The sequence below is a fragment of the Biomphalaria glabrata genome, chromosome 1 (assembly GCF_947242115.1).
Source record: "Biomphalaria glabrata chromosome 1, xgBioGlab47.1, whole genome shotgun sequence".
In the NCBI taxonomy this organism is placed as follows: Eukaryota; Metazoa; Mollusca; class Gastropoda; family Planorbidae; genus Biomphalaria; species Biomphalaria glabrata.
In genome coordinates, this window is record NC_074711.1 from 23,088,845 (window position 1) to 23,107,966 (window position 19,122).

Sequence of the window (19,122 nt, forward strand, 5' to 3'; positions counted from 1 at the left end):
TAACCAAGAACCCAAACTGTATCATCAGCTCCTGACATTGTCTGGCCAGTTGTACAAGAGACACCATTATATTCAGCTTTAAGAAGAGGTGGGCGTTGAAGACGTCAAGTGTACCAGTAACTAATCTGTTATTTATTGTCTGGCGTGGACAGTCCCTACACTAAATCAATACGTTTCGAAAGAAGAAGTCACCGAAGTGGTCATTTCATGTAATTTCTAAACACTGGGTGCTCTCTTTGTAATTAGTGGCTAGCCATTGAAGTCTTCCACGAGAAGTTAATATGTCCTTTCTTGGTTGTTTCCTTTCAAATGTTGAAATCTATTTAAACTGACCATATCATTTTTGATTCACTATTTAAGGGCCAAACACTAAATAAACAGTCTAAGGGAAGCAAATCATATCGAAGTTTGGTTTTATTGGTAAACATGTTGCTTGAATTAATTTAAGTCTTATCTGTTCGACTGGCTCCTCCGAAGCACAGCGAGGTTCTACTTTCAGATGCAACCTATTCGGGTGAAAATGTTTATCGAAATTAAGAATTTATAGACACAAGAAGAAATGCTCTAAGATATTAAGAGTTGAGCTATAGGAGGGGGCCATCATCAATGTAAAACATTCGATCAGTTTAAATATCTTTTCTATTCTCTAGTTATATCAATGTATCAGATTGAACAGTAACAATGAACTCGGGTCATTGTTTAAGAAAAAAATATTTAAAATACTCCCTTACAGTAAAAGGTAGATTATATAATATAATCTTTGTAGACTAAGTATAGAGGTGATAAGACAACCTTTTTGTACTGGTGTCTGGCATATGACTTTTTTCCCCCTTATTTCCACTCTTATGGCAGACATGTGATTTTCTAATTATAAATTTTCTTCATTAAAAAGTTAATTATAACCAAATTTGTTTGTACTCTCTCTATCAGTGCAGCTAAAAGCACTGAGCTCATGATTTCAGTGTTATCAACAGACCTTGGCTCCAATAATGTCACAAACTGTTTTTGTTCCCCATAGAAGCTGTATAGAACAATGTTTCTCAAGTATGTCTTAAACAGACCATACGAGGCCATACCAAGTTTTGTTAAACCTCTAATTTTGTTTCAAATACATTTTGAAATCATTATGCACGTACTTTGAAATGTTGACGAAATACGATTAGGATTGAACTTTTGATTTTCTTATGAAGAAAATAAGAACAGAAACGCCAAGTACCTTGGAAGCTTCTGTGCACTACTTAAAAGTAGAGTTGTTGGTTTTTTTGTAGGTACTTTAGACTGCAGATGTTGAACTTGTCAGTAACCCTAGATTGCAGATGCTTAACTTGTAGGTACCATAGATTGCAAAGGTTTAGTTTGTAGGTACCTGAGATTGCAGAAATTTAGCTTGTCTGTAAGACTACTAAACGTAAGCTTGTCTGTAAGACTACTAAACGTAAGCTTGTCTGTAAGACTACTAAACGTAAGCTTGTCTATAAGACTACTAAACGTAAGCTTGTCTGTAAGACTACTAAATGTAAGCTTGTCTGTAAGACTACTAAATGTAAGCTTGTCTGTAAGACTACTAAATGTAAGCTTGTCTGTAAGACTACTAAACGTAAGCTTGTCTATAAGACTACTAAACGTAAGCCTGTCTGTAAGACTACTAAACGTAAGCTTGTCTGTAAGACTACTAAATGTAAGCTTGTCTGTAAGACTACTAAACGTAAGCTTGTCTGTAAGACTACTAAACGTAAGCTTGTCTGTAAGACTACTAACCTCTACCTGGACAGCACCACAGAGACTTACATATTGAATCAAATTCTGTTTGAAGATTTTCTCTCGAGTTTGTTTTGACGTGCTTCAGGACTTCTAAAAATAGATTTTCTCTTGGGAGTTGACAAAGAAGGAAACAAGGTGGCAGACACCCTATTCATATTTTCGTTATTTGGTTCTTATAATTCTATCAGCTTGATGCACTTACTCTTTGTCTCACTTCTCTGCATTCATCTCATTTAGTCTGTCCTCATTTAGTCTGTCCTCATTTAGTCTTTCCTCATTTTGTCTGTCCTCATTTTGTCTGTCCTCATTTAATCTGTCCTCATTTTGTCTGTCCTCATTTTGTCTGTCCTCATTTTGTCTGTCCTCATTTAGTCTGTCCTCATTTTGTCTGTCCTCATTTAGTCTGTCCTCATTTTGTCTGTCCTCATTTAGTCTGTCCTCATTTTGTCTGTCCTCATTTTGTCTGTCCTCATTTAGTCTGTCCTCATTGCCATTAGTTTTCAGTCTCCATTGTCATGTTTCATTGATAGCTAGAGTTTAAAAGTTTAAATTTCTTTCTCTTTATCTTTCTGTCTGTTGCTCTCTTTTCTCTTTATTTCTTTTTCTCAAACTCCCTTTCTCTCTCTCTCTCTCTCTCTCTCCCTCTAATTACTTCAATCCTTACTACTATTGTCGCGTTCTTGTTTCCCTTCCTCTCTGGTCTCTCTCCTCTCTGGTCTCTCTTCCTCTCCTCTCTGGTCTCTCTTCCTCTCCTCTCTGGTCTCTCTTCCTCGCCTCTCTGGTCTCTCTTCCTCTCCTCTCTTGTCTCTCTTCCTCTCCTCTCTTGTCTCTCTTCCTCTCCTCTCTGGTCTCTCTCCTCTCTTGTCTCTCTTCCTCTCCTCTCTGGTCTCTCTGGTCTCTCTTTATCTCCTCTCTGGTCTCTCTTCCTCTCCTCTCGGTCTTTTCTCTGTATCCCTCTCCCTCCTTTTTTACTTCTCTCTCCCTTTTCTCTTTCCGTGTATCATTGCCCATTTACACTCTTGTGGTATTTCCGTAATTTGGTACAATTCATTTCTTTTTGATCCGCACGAGGTCGTATTTACAGCACTGCGGATAGTGCGGCCACCCAGAGCATCATTCTCACAAACTAGAAAAAAAAAGTAGAAAGTGTAAAAAATATATGAGTAAAAAACGTAAGAATATAAAGAAAAAAAAAAGCATTGGCCTCTTTGTCCTCTTTGTCCTCTGCGGCCATTTGAAAACAAAAATGTAAATTTTTTTTTTTAATTGTATAATTCTTCTTTCATAACCAAGCGAAATGATTAATAAACCAGAGCGACGTGCGACAAATGTTTTCCTATTAAATAAGGGTAAATTTTCAAACATCAGAATTTAAGGAATTAACTGATCACAATTGTATTTGCTTGTTGTTTCTTAAGACTTTTTTTTACAAAGCTTATATGAACTCATTAATTCTGTCTGTCTGGTAAAAAGTGTGTACACATTATTTCTCCCACACCCATTCTCGGATCAAGATGAAACTTCGCACAATTATTCATTGAAATAGACAAGACATGAATCAATTTTAAAATATAACCAATTAGACAATTAATTACTGATATTTCATTATTTTCTTTAGTAGCAACAAGGGAAACTAATACTTCAGTATTCACAGATACAGCTAACTTTGTTGGGTGTAGTCCCCTTAAATAATTGTTAACGCTATGGCATAGTCAAACTAGGTAGCCGCCTAGCCCCTCCAAGTGGTTGCAGCCTCGCACAGAACTAAAAAAAAAACGTTTTAGAGAAAAACAAATGCCAAATTTGGATTAGATCTGAAACATGGTAGAACACTATTGCTATTTCTATCGCATTTGTATTCTAATTTTATCTCCGCTACGGAAATAGAGCAACTTTAATTTAGATTTAGATATAGACTGGAAGGTTCTGAATAAATTGCGTAATTTTATTTTTTCGCTGTTTCTTTTGAATTTTGAAAAAAAAAATTCATTTGGGGCTACAAAATTCACTGCGCCTAGTGCCTCCAGTTATCGAAGGCTCTGGTCTTAGAAAAAAGTTGAAGACAAAGCCTAGTCTCGCAAACCCCAGGTGTCGATACAGGTCGGTCATTGGCTTGTAGCTCCAGACACCAGTTCGGAGTCGAAAAGAAATGCTGTCCCCTTCGCGTATGTTCTGCTCATCGTAAGAAACTATTCAAAGTAAAATGTAACTCTATTTTTACAAAGCTTATATTAATTCACTCTGTCTGTCTGACTGTCTGTCTGGGTGGAATTTCAACAAGTTTTTTCTCCCACTTCCCATTCTCAGATCAAGTTGAAAATTTGCACTGTTATTCAATGTCACGAATCAATAAAAAAAAATCAACTATCAATTAGTTGTAATTAATAAAATCGGTTTATATAGAAAATGTACTAAGCTTAGGGTAGATAAGCCTTGTGAAGAAAATTATGTCGTTCGCTATAAATGTTTATTAACCTATAGTCTATAAAACTGTCTATCTTTATAAGTACCTGAATAATTCAGTGTTTAGCACATAGGCCATCTTTCACGATGGCTCGATTTTGAATTCAGACTCGAGCAACTTTTTAAAAAAATTGCTATTCAAAAGACATCTCGGAAACCTTTTCGAGATACTCCTGCTCTCTCCCTCCCCACAACTGGTCCCCAAAAGTGATTGGACCATAGTGCACTGAGCATTCTATAAGCATGAAAGTTGCGCTTAACAGAAACAATGAATAAAAAAAATTAATTAAAACGTTGTGTATTTGCTACGACAAACTCCTTCTTCCGTAGGGTTATTAGAGCATGGAATGGGTTGCCTGAGTCAGCCAGAAAAATCAATGACAAGGCAGAATTTAAGTCATTGATTAACATGCATGACTAAATTGACAAAGGAACAAGCGCATGTCGTAATTTTTTAATTTTTTTTTTAGTAACGTCTGTATTTCATAAGATAAGACGAATAAAGGGTTTGACGTTCTGAATACATAGAAGTAGATGTAGCACCTGCTCGCTACAGAAAATGTAAAATCAGATTTTCAACAGCGCCTTCAGATCTCTATTTGATAGACAGGCGGACAATAGGACAAATAAAACATAAAACCATTAGGCGGTTGTTGTTTTTTTTTTGCGGTCCGCTAAAAAAAAAGAAACATGAATTTTTTTAATCAGCGTAGACCCTCTAAGTCAAAAAGCCAATTACTTCTAAGGTAATTTTCAAAGATTCTATCCCAGAGAATGGTGGGGTTTCTTTGAAAAAAGATTCTATCCCAGAGAATGGTGGGGTTTCTTTGAAAAAAGATTCGGTGTCTTTAAAAAACATTTTAAAAAACAACATTTAATACTATACCTACATTGCATTGATTATGATGAGTGTAGCAATCATTGATATCAGTTCCATTGCATTTTTTTTATAAAGTTTTGTGCTTTGTGAATAAAGTAATCAAGACGTTTTCATTATTTAAAACGCCTTTATTTGTTTAAAGCAAAACATTTGATTGAAGATGTGTTTCAGAGCTCATTGATAATGTATAACCTTAACAATCGGCTGCTGGCTCGTTGTCTCCGCCGAGCAGATAACTCTCCTTCAATTCTTGGACCAAATACATTTAGCTTCGGGACAAGCATTTTTATTTCTTTTTGTGGAGAGTTGTGTAAAACTGTCACGTGGTTTGAGCATGGGATTACGAAATATCGGATAGATCTAAAGTACTGAAGTTCAAGTGAGTTTCTGTGGCGTTTTATTGGAATACTCTTGGAAGGAGCATCTTTAAACCAATTTCATTTCAGTGCTGTTTGTCCATGATTGATGTTTAAAAGTTTATGTAAACATTTTTTGTTGTATAATGGCTCTGTTTTAGAATCTGTAACAAAGTTTCTAATCTAAACGAACTAGATCTAGATCTGCTACACATTTTATACCATAATTATAAACTTACAATTTGAAAGACTTTCAGTTGGTGAAGGATTTCATGAGTCAGGCCTGGTGATAGTTTGCCGTTAGCAGAATTGAGAGTGAAATCACATTACGTTGGTAAAACATGTTTTTGTGTGGGGGGAATTTTTTCTACAGTTAAAGTTTCAAATTGCTATGTCACTAATGAGGTCTGACCTTCGAAACATAGCTCATTGTCACAACCGGACCAGACGACAGCCGTGAGAGAATCAATTTCTCAAATGACAACAAGGTGACCTAGATTACCGTAAGAAACACTGAAAAGCATTGGAAAAAAAAAACTAGAAATGAATCTTCCCTTTCTTTGTCAAGTGCATTTCGATTGTGGAACATATAGCCTGAGTTCTAGACACTTAATCTCTATGGAACTAAGACAAAGATTTCTTTGTGGAGCATTTATAAATTACAAGATGATGTATCTAGCTTATATGTGACATATTTGTAATTTTTTACTCTTGAAATTTAGAATCTAATTGAATTAACAAATCTGTTACACATTACTTTATTAAAACTGAATTGAAAACACTTTTCAAAATCACTTCAAGTGGAAGTTTCAACAAAGAAACACACTGTGAGCAGGGCCGATCTTAGCATTTGCGGGGCCCTATGCGAAACGGGTTGCGCGGGGCCCATTCTGGTTAGGGATAAGGATAATAAGTGAAAATTAAGATTTCGTATTAAAAAATAAATTCTTTTTTTTTTCATTTTATACATTCTTAACTAAGTACAAAATCACGATCAAATTAACTTTACTTTACGAGCCTTGTGTGTAGCGAAGTCATACAGTAGATCATCGAAATTCTGTTTCCTACATAGATCACGCTCAATAGCAGGAATAGCCACATTGTTCAATCTCTCTTCGTGAATTGTTGACCTTAAGTAATTCTTGATTAGTTTAAGACGCGAGAAACTTCTTTCACAAGATGCCACAGTTACAGTTCAAATCTCAGCTGTAAGGAGTAAATTGCAGTGTTCACAATTCTGTTGAAGCATTTTATCCTGTAGCCATCTTCAGCTTTTCGGTGTGTGAAGTATTCCACAGATTTATCATACTGCCTTTTCCTTTGACTTTTGGCTGGAAAGATTGCAACAACATCCATGTTTCCAGCCAACTTCTTTTCGCTGTCACAAGAAGAAACGACAGGAAGAAACTTAAAACGTTCAGACACAACCACTTTCACATTAACCCTTATCTGAGAGATACCCATAACATCTGCTCGTTGTGACTTATGTCTGGAGTAGCATCAAATATCACTGCATTCTTGATGTCTCGAAGGATAGAATTCACAACAGCATCAGCTACTACAGTAATAAGTTCGTTTTGAATCTTCTTTCCCAGGTAACGATCATGAATTTCTGCATTGGTAACACGTCGAAGATGTTCGCCCATTACTGGATCAAACTTTGCGAGTAATTCTACTAGACCAGGAAATTCCCATTACTTGGCTCTTTAAGTATTTCAATGGTCCCTCTGAAAGCTAAATTGCGCTTCGCTATATCGTACAATTGCAACTAGTCCAACGTTTAGTTTCAGAATAAAGCATCTCCTGGTGAACTTTGTCAATGCCTCATTATGCAATTACAGATATACTTAGCGCGGGGCCTATGAAAGCGCGGGGCCCACTGCGGCCGCATAGGTTGCAGTGGCTTAAGACCGGCCCTGACTGTGAGTTTTTTTTTTTATCTCTAACAATTCACATGAAATATAAATACTTTGTGGTAGTTGTATAGTTTTGTTTTGCTTTCATAAAGCTTTTATCAACACGCTCTGTCTGTCTATCTGTCTGTCAGGATTCTTTTACACTTTTTCTCCCACTTCCAATTCTCAGATAAAGTTGAAACTTTGCACAATTATTTATTGTCGAAAACAACACGTGAATTAATAATAAAAATAATTAATTAGTTCATTAACTAGTGGTAATTTTTTTTTTATAGAAAGGGACATTAATCTTGCAGTATCGAGAGATATAGCAGTAAATATTTACTGTGGTATAAATGTATGTTATTCTGTTGGTGCTGATATTGTTTTATATTGCTTCTTATATATGATAACCCAGATTTTTGTTTATTTGTAAATATTAAGCCTCAGACATATAGGCCTATATTAAGTTTTGTTGAATCTGGAACTAAGTTTTCTTTTCATATGACTATTTCATCTTGACTTTTGACCTAGTGATTTCAAATCTCTTACATTTTGTGACGAGTAAAATTTTCAATTCTATCAATAAAGACGTTAATTATTGTTAACGTAGATTAAATGGAATTTCATAACGCAGAAACATATTATTTTCAGTGTGTGTTCAGTCAAAGCCTGATGGATTTGAAAGCTGTCAGATTGCTGAAGTCACTACATTTTTATAAGATACTATCTCAACATTTCTCTGTTTTTCTCATACTTACTAGTCACCTTCAACTGTGGGGGGCACCACACATGATATGTTGACCATCTCTCTCCATTCCTCCCTGGCTTTTGTCCAATTGGGAGACTTTTTCATTGACAGGCCCGTTTACATATTATTGTAGGGATATTATTAATGCAGGCATTGTACTGTAAGCATGGTATTGTTAGTGAAGGAAAATGTAGTGTTGGCATATTGTAATAATAACAGTAATGGCATTGTCATGGATTCCGACAATTAAGGAGAAGTACAGTGTTTCACATGACTACTCTCAAACCCTGTTGTGAACTGCTGGCCACATCTGAGACACAGTCGTTGTCCACCACAAGCTTATATAAGAGCCTTTCATTGGTCCTGTCCCACGGTCTTCTAGAGAGCTGTCTCTTTCAGAGGTCATTTTTGCTGCCAGCTATTTTCCTCTATACCATTGAGGGCACAATTGTTGATCTTTATGGCAATTACGGGGGCACATCTTTTACTCCCGCCCTCCTCTAAGCTCGTCAAAAAAAAAGATTGGATTGCCTTTCCTAGACGGTCAATTCCAATGTTGAAAAGTGTCCGACCCAGCGCAGCTGTAAATTGTTAAGTAGTACTTCTATGATCCTCCCCCCCCCCCAACCCGGACTCCAACAGAACATGATTATTTGTTAAATGTAGTCCTGCCAGTGTAAGCCCATTTATAAAGCGTCTGAGGAAGCTTATGTGCTTTCTGTAGAGTAACTAGGTCTTAGAGCATTACACAAGTTTGGTGAGAACCACTGCTTTATAAACATTGATTTTTGTTGGTAACTGAAGTGAGACCAATCATAGTAGACCTGAACACAGTAGGCCTGTGACGTGCAACCTATGGTCTGGGGAGACCAATAGCTCGTTGCAACGTCACAGGTCTTGTTTGTGTAGGATTGTGTGATGTTAGACCTGTTTGATGGTAGACTTGTTAGTGTAGGCTTGTGTAATGGTAGGCTTGTTTGTATAGGTTTTTATGACAATAGAACAGTAGAGGCCTTCATATTGCTTTCACTATATTTAGGTGAAGACGCGACATTTACTGTTTTGTCTTATTTCGTTCTTCAACTGCAAATGTCAAAGTTCAGACTCTTTGATTGTTGTTGAATAAAACCACGTTTTTTCTCCCCATTTCACGCCACCAACAGAAAAGTTCATGTGGTACTAAAATTATTATTAGTTTCCTATAACAATAACAGTGATCTTTTTTCTTATCATTCAAATAGCAAATCACAACTAGATGCAGTCAAGCAACCGTACAGTTAAAACAGACTATAGACTATAGAGTACATTCATTTTAGGATGGCATGGAATCGGCAAAGTTTTGAAAGCCTCACATTGTCTGGGACTACATGCTGGCTCTTAGCTCCACCCAGTTGACGTAATTGTCCAATCATTGGTCTACAATTAACCCAGGTTTCAATAAACTTTCTAATTCTGACCTCTCATCTCATCTTAACGTCTAGACGCCAGGACTAATGCGTCATTCTCAAGTCTAAATCAGTCCGCGCTAACAAAGAGTTCCTTAGCGGGTAACATTTTTTTTTTTGGTTCGTCGAGGAACTGTTGAATAAACTGTCGTAGAAAGATCTCAACCAAACGGTAAACTTTATTTAGATCTACTAAAAACAAAGTAAAAGATAGTAATTGGAAATTGTTTCAGATTCTTCTATGGTCCTAGTTCGAAGATATTTTTTAAAAATCCTTTTGTGTTTTTAGTGAGTATGTTATAAGTTGTTTTTTTTTAAATATGCTTATTGAAATCTCGATGACTGCGATTTAATGAAATGTCTATTGATTTTTCACTTTGTCTACACTTTGTATATTATAAAATTGATTATTTTGATTCTTAAACTCATAATACTTTAAATTTAAAGAAAACATCAACACAAGTTCATTAAGTTTGTTTCCTTGAGGTCAACGAGCTTCAAGTTGGAGTTCCGACCAAATGTTTCTAGTTCTGACACCTTCCTTTGTTCTTGTTCCAGACATGGTCTTCAGTTACAGTGACCTGGCCCATTTCTGGACAGTCTTGGTCAGCCTAAGTTTGTTTCCATACCTAGTTTTCACTTCAAGTAACGATGATTGCCAGTTACTGGTAAGTAAACTTTTTATAATAAGGAAGACATTGTGTTTTTTTTTTAAAGCTCCTTGATTGAAAGGACTAAATATTCAAGTCTTGTGTGTCAATGTGTTAGAGGATTTGTCATTATGATATTAAACTAGAGTCCGTCTTGGCTACATTGTACACTTATGAAAGATTCAGTTAGCTTTGAACCACACCTGGCTATCATGGGAAGTTAAGTACCTAGCAGCACCTAATCTGCTTCTACTTCTCCAGCAAGATTCTATTATATAGATTTGTAAACTGCCACTGACTGGCTCATCGATCATGAGATCTCTTATAGTATCGTACGTATCCGCATCAAATTTCGTACACAGGTTTTATTTACATCCTAGGTGCTTACTAAGAACAGATTCACTACCTGACGACCGCCATTCGCGATATTTTCCCAACAGGCCGCAGTCTACATTTTTAAAATATTACGAATTCCGTTTTTTTAAAACAATATCTTTCGTTTCCCTTAAGTCTACTTATTTTTTAATAAGCCTTACGTCATTTCCACTTCCTTTTAGACGCGGTCTAAATAAAAAAATATTTTTTAAAAATCCTAATAGTATTAATAAGATAGATCTAGAGATCTGAAGTCTGTTTTTTTCAAGAGAAAGAGAGAAATAGTGCAAGTAATTATTCCAGTAGTTCATGAAACACCTATTCAGGACTCGCGAGTTGCGCGGAACACAGTTTGGGAAACACTGCTTTAGTGAATCTAATCGGACATTTCAAATGACAAATAGATCGTCTAGATCTAATTTTAAGAGGATATTTTTTTTTAAATTATAATGACCAATCCCGATTTTTAGCGGCCCCCGAAAGGGGAAAAGACGCTATTAGTTTTGTGCGAAATGTCTGTCCATCTGTCCGTCCGTCCCGTTTAGATCTCGTAAACTACAAAAGATATTGAAAATCCGACATCGCAATATTTTAGACCATTCAAAGTTCTGATGCAACGGCTACTTTTTTTTTTCTGAAAGCTAAAAATCTAATTTTTAAAATCAGTTATGCAAGCAGTTTTCTAAAGAGAAAAAGCTAATTAGTATGCATTATAAATTAGACCTAATTTAAAACGAATAGTAATCTTGTAAACTTCATTTTCCTGAACTTTTACCTTATTCAGAAATGCAATATATATAATTTATTTTTGAGGATTCGAATAAGAGATTGAGCCTTTTCAAAACAATTAGATCAATTATAAGACATCAGTTAGGCCAGGGGAGGCGCGGTGGCTGAGCGGTAAGGCGCTTGGCTTCCGAACCGTGGGTCCCGGGTTCGAAGACTGGGATTTTCAACGTTGGAATCTTTGGGCGCCTCTGAGTCCACTCAGCTCTAATGGGTACCTGACATTAGTTGGGCAAAAGTAAAGGCGGTTGGTCGTTGTGCTGGCTACATGACACTCTCGTTAACCGTAGGCCACAAAAACAGATGAACTTTACATCATCTGCCCTATAGACCACAAGGTCTGAAAGGGTAACTAGTTAGGCCAGGTTCACAACTAACTTTACATTCACTTTCACCTATCCTTTGATGTGCGGGATCGTTGGGGCACTACACAAGATCTATTAACCTTCTTTCTCCATTCTTATCTCTCATTTGTCTGATATAATTTCATTCCGATGTTCTTTCTGAAAATATTGAAGCCTGCCTGGGTGGACCACTTCGGGGGCCGATTTTGAGTTTGTGTTTCCACAAAAACTGTCTTTTGTAACCTTGTTTTCCTGTATTTTATTCCCCAAATATATACACAAGCTGTCAAATGTCTAGTAAAATTGTTAGTGCCGTTTTTTAAGATCCGTGTCCTGTGTCCACACATTTCCTGAACCCATGAAGACTTTGCAAGCTGATAAGAAGAATTGTTCTCGGCAATTTGTTGTCTACTGTATGTTGAATAGCACAGGATAATTTGGACGCAATTGTCAAATCGCAGATGAAGATCTATATCTTCAACCAAATACTAAGCAGACTCTAGCCGTGACCAATCATCCTAGTCTCGTTATAACATAGAAGCCCATGACATATTTGTCCATGAATTTGAATATTTTTCATATTTGTTCCAAGAATATTGGAGATAACTGATTTTGTGTTTTATTTATACTTAGTATGTTCGTCCCCCCTCCCTTTTGTTCTCTAACATGAATTTATTTATTTGATGAATTTCGTCATCATAATTTGCTTTGGACATTGTCCAAGCTTGACCCTATGAAAAGTAATACCATCTAGATCTCTCTCTTCTCTCTCCAGCAAAGTACAGTTCCCATCGCTCGTGTCACTACAGCCCTAAACCTGGGCTACCCAGTGCCTGTTGTCTGCAGCGGCGACGTCATGCTGAACAAATGTGAAGGAACTTGCGAGAGTAGCGTATCGCCTAGCGTCACCACTCACCCAGGATTTAAAAAGGTACAATTTAGGTTTGATATGTCCCAGCTCACGTAACATAAGTCGCATTAGTACTGGCTCTCCTAGTCTAGTGTTAGGGCTTTGGAGATTGAGCTTTAGGTGTTGAGGATAGAGCCAGGGGCGTAGCTAGGGATTTGGGGGCCCGGGGGGATTGACCTCCCTGGGGGCCCCTTGCATTTTGAAATTCGACATCATGACATGAGATAATGTACTAAATAAATAGAAGCCTACATTCTAATTGGTACAATATAGCAGTAAAATTAACAAGAAATAATCATTAAGAATCTTTTAATGAATAATACCGTTGTTTATTGGCGAAATAATGCACAAGTGACAAATCTCAATTCATATCGCTTCACGCCTGTGCTTTCTGTGCAGCTAAGGCATCTATAACATCATCTACATCGATACTGTCTAGTATTTGTGACTCCACTGACATTAAAGCCATGATAAGCCTTTTTTTTTTTACGTCATTGTGTTCCTGAGATAGTTTTTGATGAACTTGAGCTTTGAGAATGATCTCTCACATGACACAATGGAAGTGGCCTGAGTTAGCAGTATTGCAAGGTTTGAGCACACATCATTACCATATGAAGCCATCTTCCTCAATGTGTCAATTGGTGATTGTGGCACTGGTTTGTTGATGAAAAGTTATCGTGCATCAATGACATTGAACAAGCGATTTGCCTGTATTTCATGAAACAGTAAAACAGTTTTTCATCAGCGTGTCATCATCCATAGACTCCAAGAGGTGTCTTGGTTCAAGAAGAAACCCAAAGGTAACCACATGGTTTTCCAGCCTTTGGAATCTGTCCTTCATCTCCATAAGTCTGTCCAGCACTTCTGTCGCAACACGTTTGAAATGCAGTTCTATTGAGAGTCCGACATCAGAACTCAAGTCTTTTCTTTCTTTTGGTTACTTTGATTACAGGAAAGAAATCCATAGCACTCACTACTTTCTTTTGCTTTTCGATGGATTGGCTGATCAGTTTCGTCCGTTTCTCATCATCTTGGCAGAAAGCATGAAAGGGTTAACTCATTGACTGCGGTGTTGTTGTTTTCTTCAAAAAAAAAAGGTTCTTTTTTTTAAAAAACAAGAAAATGTTCCAAACATGGCTAAAACAAAAATTTATTGTTTAAGTACCAATGATGCTATAGTAACATATTTGGTATCAAAGTAAAGGTAAATGAATGGAGAATGTGAAAATGTAAACATCTTTCTAGTTAAATATAAGATACAAATTATAATCTAAATAATATGACACTCAGAAAAAAAATGGATGCCAACTTTAGAACTTTTGAGACCTAAATTTAGATTTTGTTCTTTGTATTACTGTTGAAACAGCATATTTAGACTATTTACAGCATTTTCAAAAAGAAATGTGATAAAACAGTCAATAAAAGATGATGAATCATTGATTATATTATTATTTTTACCTGTTTTTTAGTCAGAAAAAAAGTGAAAATTATTGCGCTTTTCATTACTACCAATAACAATAGATACCAGTACTAAATCTATCAACCAAATGCACTCAAATATTATGTACATTTGAATCAATGGGATATAGATCTAGATTTGTCTTTTTTTTATTTGCCTAGAACATCTTTCATTCTAATACTAGACCAGTGCAAGACATAGGCTACCGAGAGATCAAAGCCTAAATCTCTAACTAGATGAAGGACAATGAAAATCCTAATTCATTTTACCTAAGATTTAGACATCTAATAGATCATTATTACTGTTCCTTTGTGATAAATTTTACTTTTATTTAGTGGTAAACCTTTTGGAGTGCAACTTGAACCAGTATAGTGATGGTGATGATTTTTACCAAAAAACAATACTAAAAAAAATTGCTAGAAAATATACCAAGAAAAGGCCTAGCATGGTAGATGAATATTGGATTTAGATCTGCCATTTCTGTTGTTTTCATTTATCTTAGGCTTAGATCTATAGGAATCTACAAAGGTGTAAAGATAAAAGCATATATCTAGTCAACCTGATCTACATTCAAGACCTAGCCCTAGTCTAAGGCTAAGGCCTAAGCATATAAGGCAATACTAGATCTAAATCTAAATGCTAATAATGTCCAAGTCTGCTTCATCCTATGCTAAATCTTGATCAAGATCTTCATTATTACAATTCATAGAAGTATAAATAAAACAATAATAAAGCTTCTTCAGTAGTAAACATTGTGGGTGTGTCTTGGACAAGCATAGCCATGATGTTGTAGATTTTTACAGATAAACAATTTAACAATACTAAAAAAAAAAAAAAGAAAATGGGAAATAATGCCCACAGTGGATGATTATTTGATGTAGATCTACCATTTCCTTTCTTTTTATTTACCATAAGCTTAGATCTAGAGGTATATCTAGATCTAGAGTCCAAGTCTAGAGATAAAAGCTAGATTGGTTAGATCTTGTCAATCTCGATCTACAGACTACACCTAGCCTACTGTCCTGACAATAATAGATTTAGATCTAAATAGTTTAAATACTAATAAAATAGATATAAATACGCTAAATTTAGACCTACCTTGGATCTAATCTATATAGCTAGATCAAATTCTTCATTATTACTATTTATTTGTGATAAATTTTAGAATAATTATAAAGTTTCTTCAGTAGTCAACATCTTGGACTAGCGTAGTCATGGCGACGTTTTTTTTACATTGTAAAAAAAGTAATAAATAAATGTCTAAATAAAGCCAAAAGCTTCTAATTTCTAGATTCTATGTAGTGTAAACAAAGGATGAAGAAATCTTTTATAAAGTAAAAATAGTTCCACTGTTGTTAGTTAAAAATTTTAATTTAATTTAAAAATGCAACGAAACAAAGGTTGGGTAAGAACGTCTCGTGCGTTTAGGGGCAGTCAGACCGTCTATGGGATAGACGTTCCGTGCGTTTAGGGGCAGTCAGACCGTCTATGGGATAGACGTTCCGTGCGTTTAGGGGCAGACAGACCGTCTATGGGATAGACGTTCCGTGCGTTTAGGGGCAGTCAGACCGTCTATGGGATAGACGTTCCGTGCGTTTAGGGGCAGACAGACCGTCTATGGGATAGATGCTCCGCACTCATTAAGTCAATTTCTTTACCAGCTTCCCGTATGTGCAGTCAGACGTTTGTAGTTTCTTCTGAACTAAATTAAATGGGCGCAGGAGATTTGACCAGAGGTCCAAATAAGCAAAAAATTCATATTTTCCACTGCATGAAGAAGATTCTGTGCACTTATTCTAGTGTCCATTCTTTCAGTTGTTGATTCAGAAAGTTTCTCCAACAACTTGATGATTTTGTCGAGATGCAAGGAAACTGCCGACGTAGCTTCTTCTCTTGTGGAACATCTTGTATTACTCTCCTTTTTTAAACTTTGCGCATGAAACATATGTGACAGTTCATCTGGTTCTGCTTTAAGCTTTTCTTCTTCTAACTTCCACTTCAAAAAAGCTTGTCTGTGGTGGACTCCTTCTTCATGGTCTGTCAGTCTCTCATGTTTCTTCCATTTGGTGAAACCAACTCCAGGTTTGCTCAAAACAGACATCCCAAGTGTGGAGAGAGGAGGAGCCAAGATCGATTGTAAATTTCTCCAGTTGGAAGTTTTCTAGTGAACCATGGTGATATAAAACTTCGTGATTTATCTTGGGTAAACTCTACTGGAAACAGATACCGTTCACCTTACATACAACAGAGTCACTGACGTATATAACAACGTGAAAAGCAAGACAGTGGCGTATTATTTAATTTAGTTAAAAAACAAATTTTGGACACTCATTTGTGCCCCCCCCTCAAGTGGGGGCCGGGGAGATCTTCAAATTCTCCCCCTCCTCCCCCACCCTATCTACGTCACTGGATGGAGCTGTAGGTGTTATATAAAGGCTTTAGGTGTTGGGGATAGAGCTTAGATGCCGTGTCCGGTTCTGTCTCTTTATGATGTGTATAACAGATGCGCGGTGGCTGAGTGGTAAAGCGATTGACTTCCGAACCGAGAGATCCTGGGTTCGAATTCTGGTGAATTCTGGTATTTTTTATTTCGGGATCTCCAAGGCGCGCTAGAGTCCACCCAACTCTAATGGATAATGGGGAAAAGTAAAGTCGGTTTGTCTTTGTGCTGGCCATATGACACCCTTGTTAGAAAATAGATCTGTCCAGTAAAACGCAAGGTCTGATAGGGGAACTTTATTTTTTACTAAAGTATTATCATGTGTAAATGAATTTTTTGTTTTGTTACAAACAAGCTTTCCTTCTCTCCCCCTAGAACTGTCGCTGCTGTAAAGAGACATCCACCACCACAAAAGAGGTCTACCTGCCAATCTGTGTCCATAATGGGAAAATTTACCCCGACTACCAGCACAAAATATGGGTCAAGGAAATCACCGGATGTCAGTGCCAGGCTTGCACTGGATAAATGGGTCAGAGACAATACTATGGAACTGACTGACGGACACTGGGAAAAGAGGGATGTTCTTACAGCCATTTACCTAACTTGATAGAGAAACTATTTTCTTACATATTTGCTTCATTCACTTATTTGCTTTCCAAACGAATATAAATCAAGGGTTACTTGTTGACATGGAGTGTTACTTCCGTAGCACTAGAAACGTTAACACTGCCGACACCAAGACATTTGTCTAATGTTGAATGTCATTATTTTAGGTCAATAAGAAGCATGTAGGCTACAATGGTTAGAGATAGACGATGACCCTGATTATTCTTAAAGAACTGTACATCTAGGTCATTCCTTAGCATTTACAATTTAATTCTCAATCTATTTTTAGATTTAACGTCAAAGCTAGACAGTTCATGTTGACCTAAGTATTATGTATTGTAACCTTGACATTTCTTACATTCTTACTAGAGAAATAAACCATTCAGTGGTCATACGATCCAGAAACATCAGTATTAAGAAGTTTGTTAAGATCCAGAGCTAAACTGTCATGTCATTATGTGCTTTGTTCCTTAATACTAACATGATAACATCATGATGTATGGATGACATATATAAGTAACGTTATTATTTGTAGTAGTTTTGCAAACAGAACCAAAATTTGAATTTGTTTCCTTAATCTATATTTTCATGCAAAGAACTAAATAAAAAATAAAACTAAACAGAATTACAATTTAGCAGGCAGTTTCATTTTGATTTTTGTTCTTGTTGAAAGTTTAGCTTTGTGTATTGATGTATATTATACTGGTAGTGCAGATGTTGTATTATAGATTATATTTCTTTGTTCCTAGACATGTAGAGACTATTTATTTTTGTTTTATTAATCGTAGATTTTTTTTCAATAATTTCAGATCATATTTTTTCATTCCTTACGTAAAAATGTATTCCTGAGCTGTCCATCTTGTTCTCAGCGCTCCATAGATGCGATTCTCATGTTCATTTTGTTATTACAAAGCTTACATCAACTCACTTGTCTGGTAAAAAATGTGTACATGTTATTTCTCCCACACCCATTCTCAGATCAAGCTGAAATTTTGCACATTTATTTCTTTTACCTGACAAAACAAGAATCTATATAAAAAAAGACAATTAGTTAATTAACTATTGGTAGTAATATTTTTTTTGTATCGAACAAGTGAAAGAAACTGCACTGAAGTCGTGGTTTAAGTTGAATTAGTCCCCTTGATACTTTGTTTTTAAGTTTTGAACTACCAATAGAAATAATAAAACCTTCTATTTTCATAAGCACCTCTCTGGTACAGTAATTTCTGTGTTGGCTTAAAAAAAGCTTAATTAAGCTATAGTCCACGTCCTTCAACGTAAATAATTCATAAATGCTTGCAAAAAACGATGCCAGTAATATTTACACAGAAACACCCTTCTGTCTTCCCCATCATAGCCATTTGAAAAAATAAAAGCATGAAATTGCTCTAAACATTGTGGTACAAATCAGGCATTTCTCCTCTCTCTCTCTCTCTCTCTCTCTCTCTCTCTCTCTCTCTCTCTCTCTCTCTCAATGCGTTTGTCTGCCATTATGTTTGAGAAATGTAATTTCTCGAATTTGAGCCTACTTCTCTCCCCTTATTTTAATTTTCAAATGGGAAACATCAGCTTCCGAGCAAGAGCAGAGTCCAATTGAAACAGAAACCAGATCAATCTGACCAACATACCGCCAGAGCAAATAATTGACCAGGCAGTATTGACTTGTCCCTTAACACACAGATCCTGCCAGCAGTTCTGTACCAATTATTTCCAGTACATTTGAGGACCAGAAGAGCTTAAGTCCCGTCTTGTACTGAGATTACAAATATTTATTTTTTTGGGGGGCCACGGAAAAACGAAATCAGCAATAAATAAATATTATTACTTAAAAATCAATGCATAAATTAAAAAGAGTATCTACTTTATTATAAGAAAAACGTAACAAAATAATCAATCAGTATAAGAATTATGTAAATACTAGCATTACACTGTTGACACACCGGCCACGCCTCTGTTGATTTGTTCTTAGGCTAGACATTGTTAATGTTGCCTTGTACCTTT

At 36.2% G+C, this 19,122-nt stretch overlaps 1 protein-coding gene across 1 annotated transcript; it reads left to right on the forward strand.

The window, feature by feature from the left end:
- Nucleotides 1-5,770: 5,770 nt before the first annotated feature.
- LOC106066603 (partner of bursicon-like) lies at nt 5,771-18,516 on the forward strand. The gene is made up of 4 exons (XM_056028875.1): nt 5,771-5,794; nt 10,110-10,219; nt 12,482-12,637; nt 16,891-18,516. Exons 2-4 carry the CDS (start codon nt 10,112-10,114, stop codon nt 17,038-17,040), a joined length of 414 nt encoding a protein of 137 aa, XP_055884850.1. The 5' UTR covers nt 5,771-5,794; nt 10,110-10,111; the 3' UTR covers nt 17,041-18,516.
- The last annotated feature ends 606 nt before the right edge of the window (nt 18,517-19,122 follow it).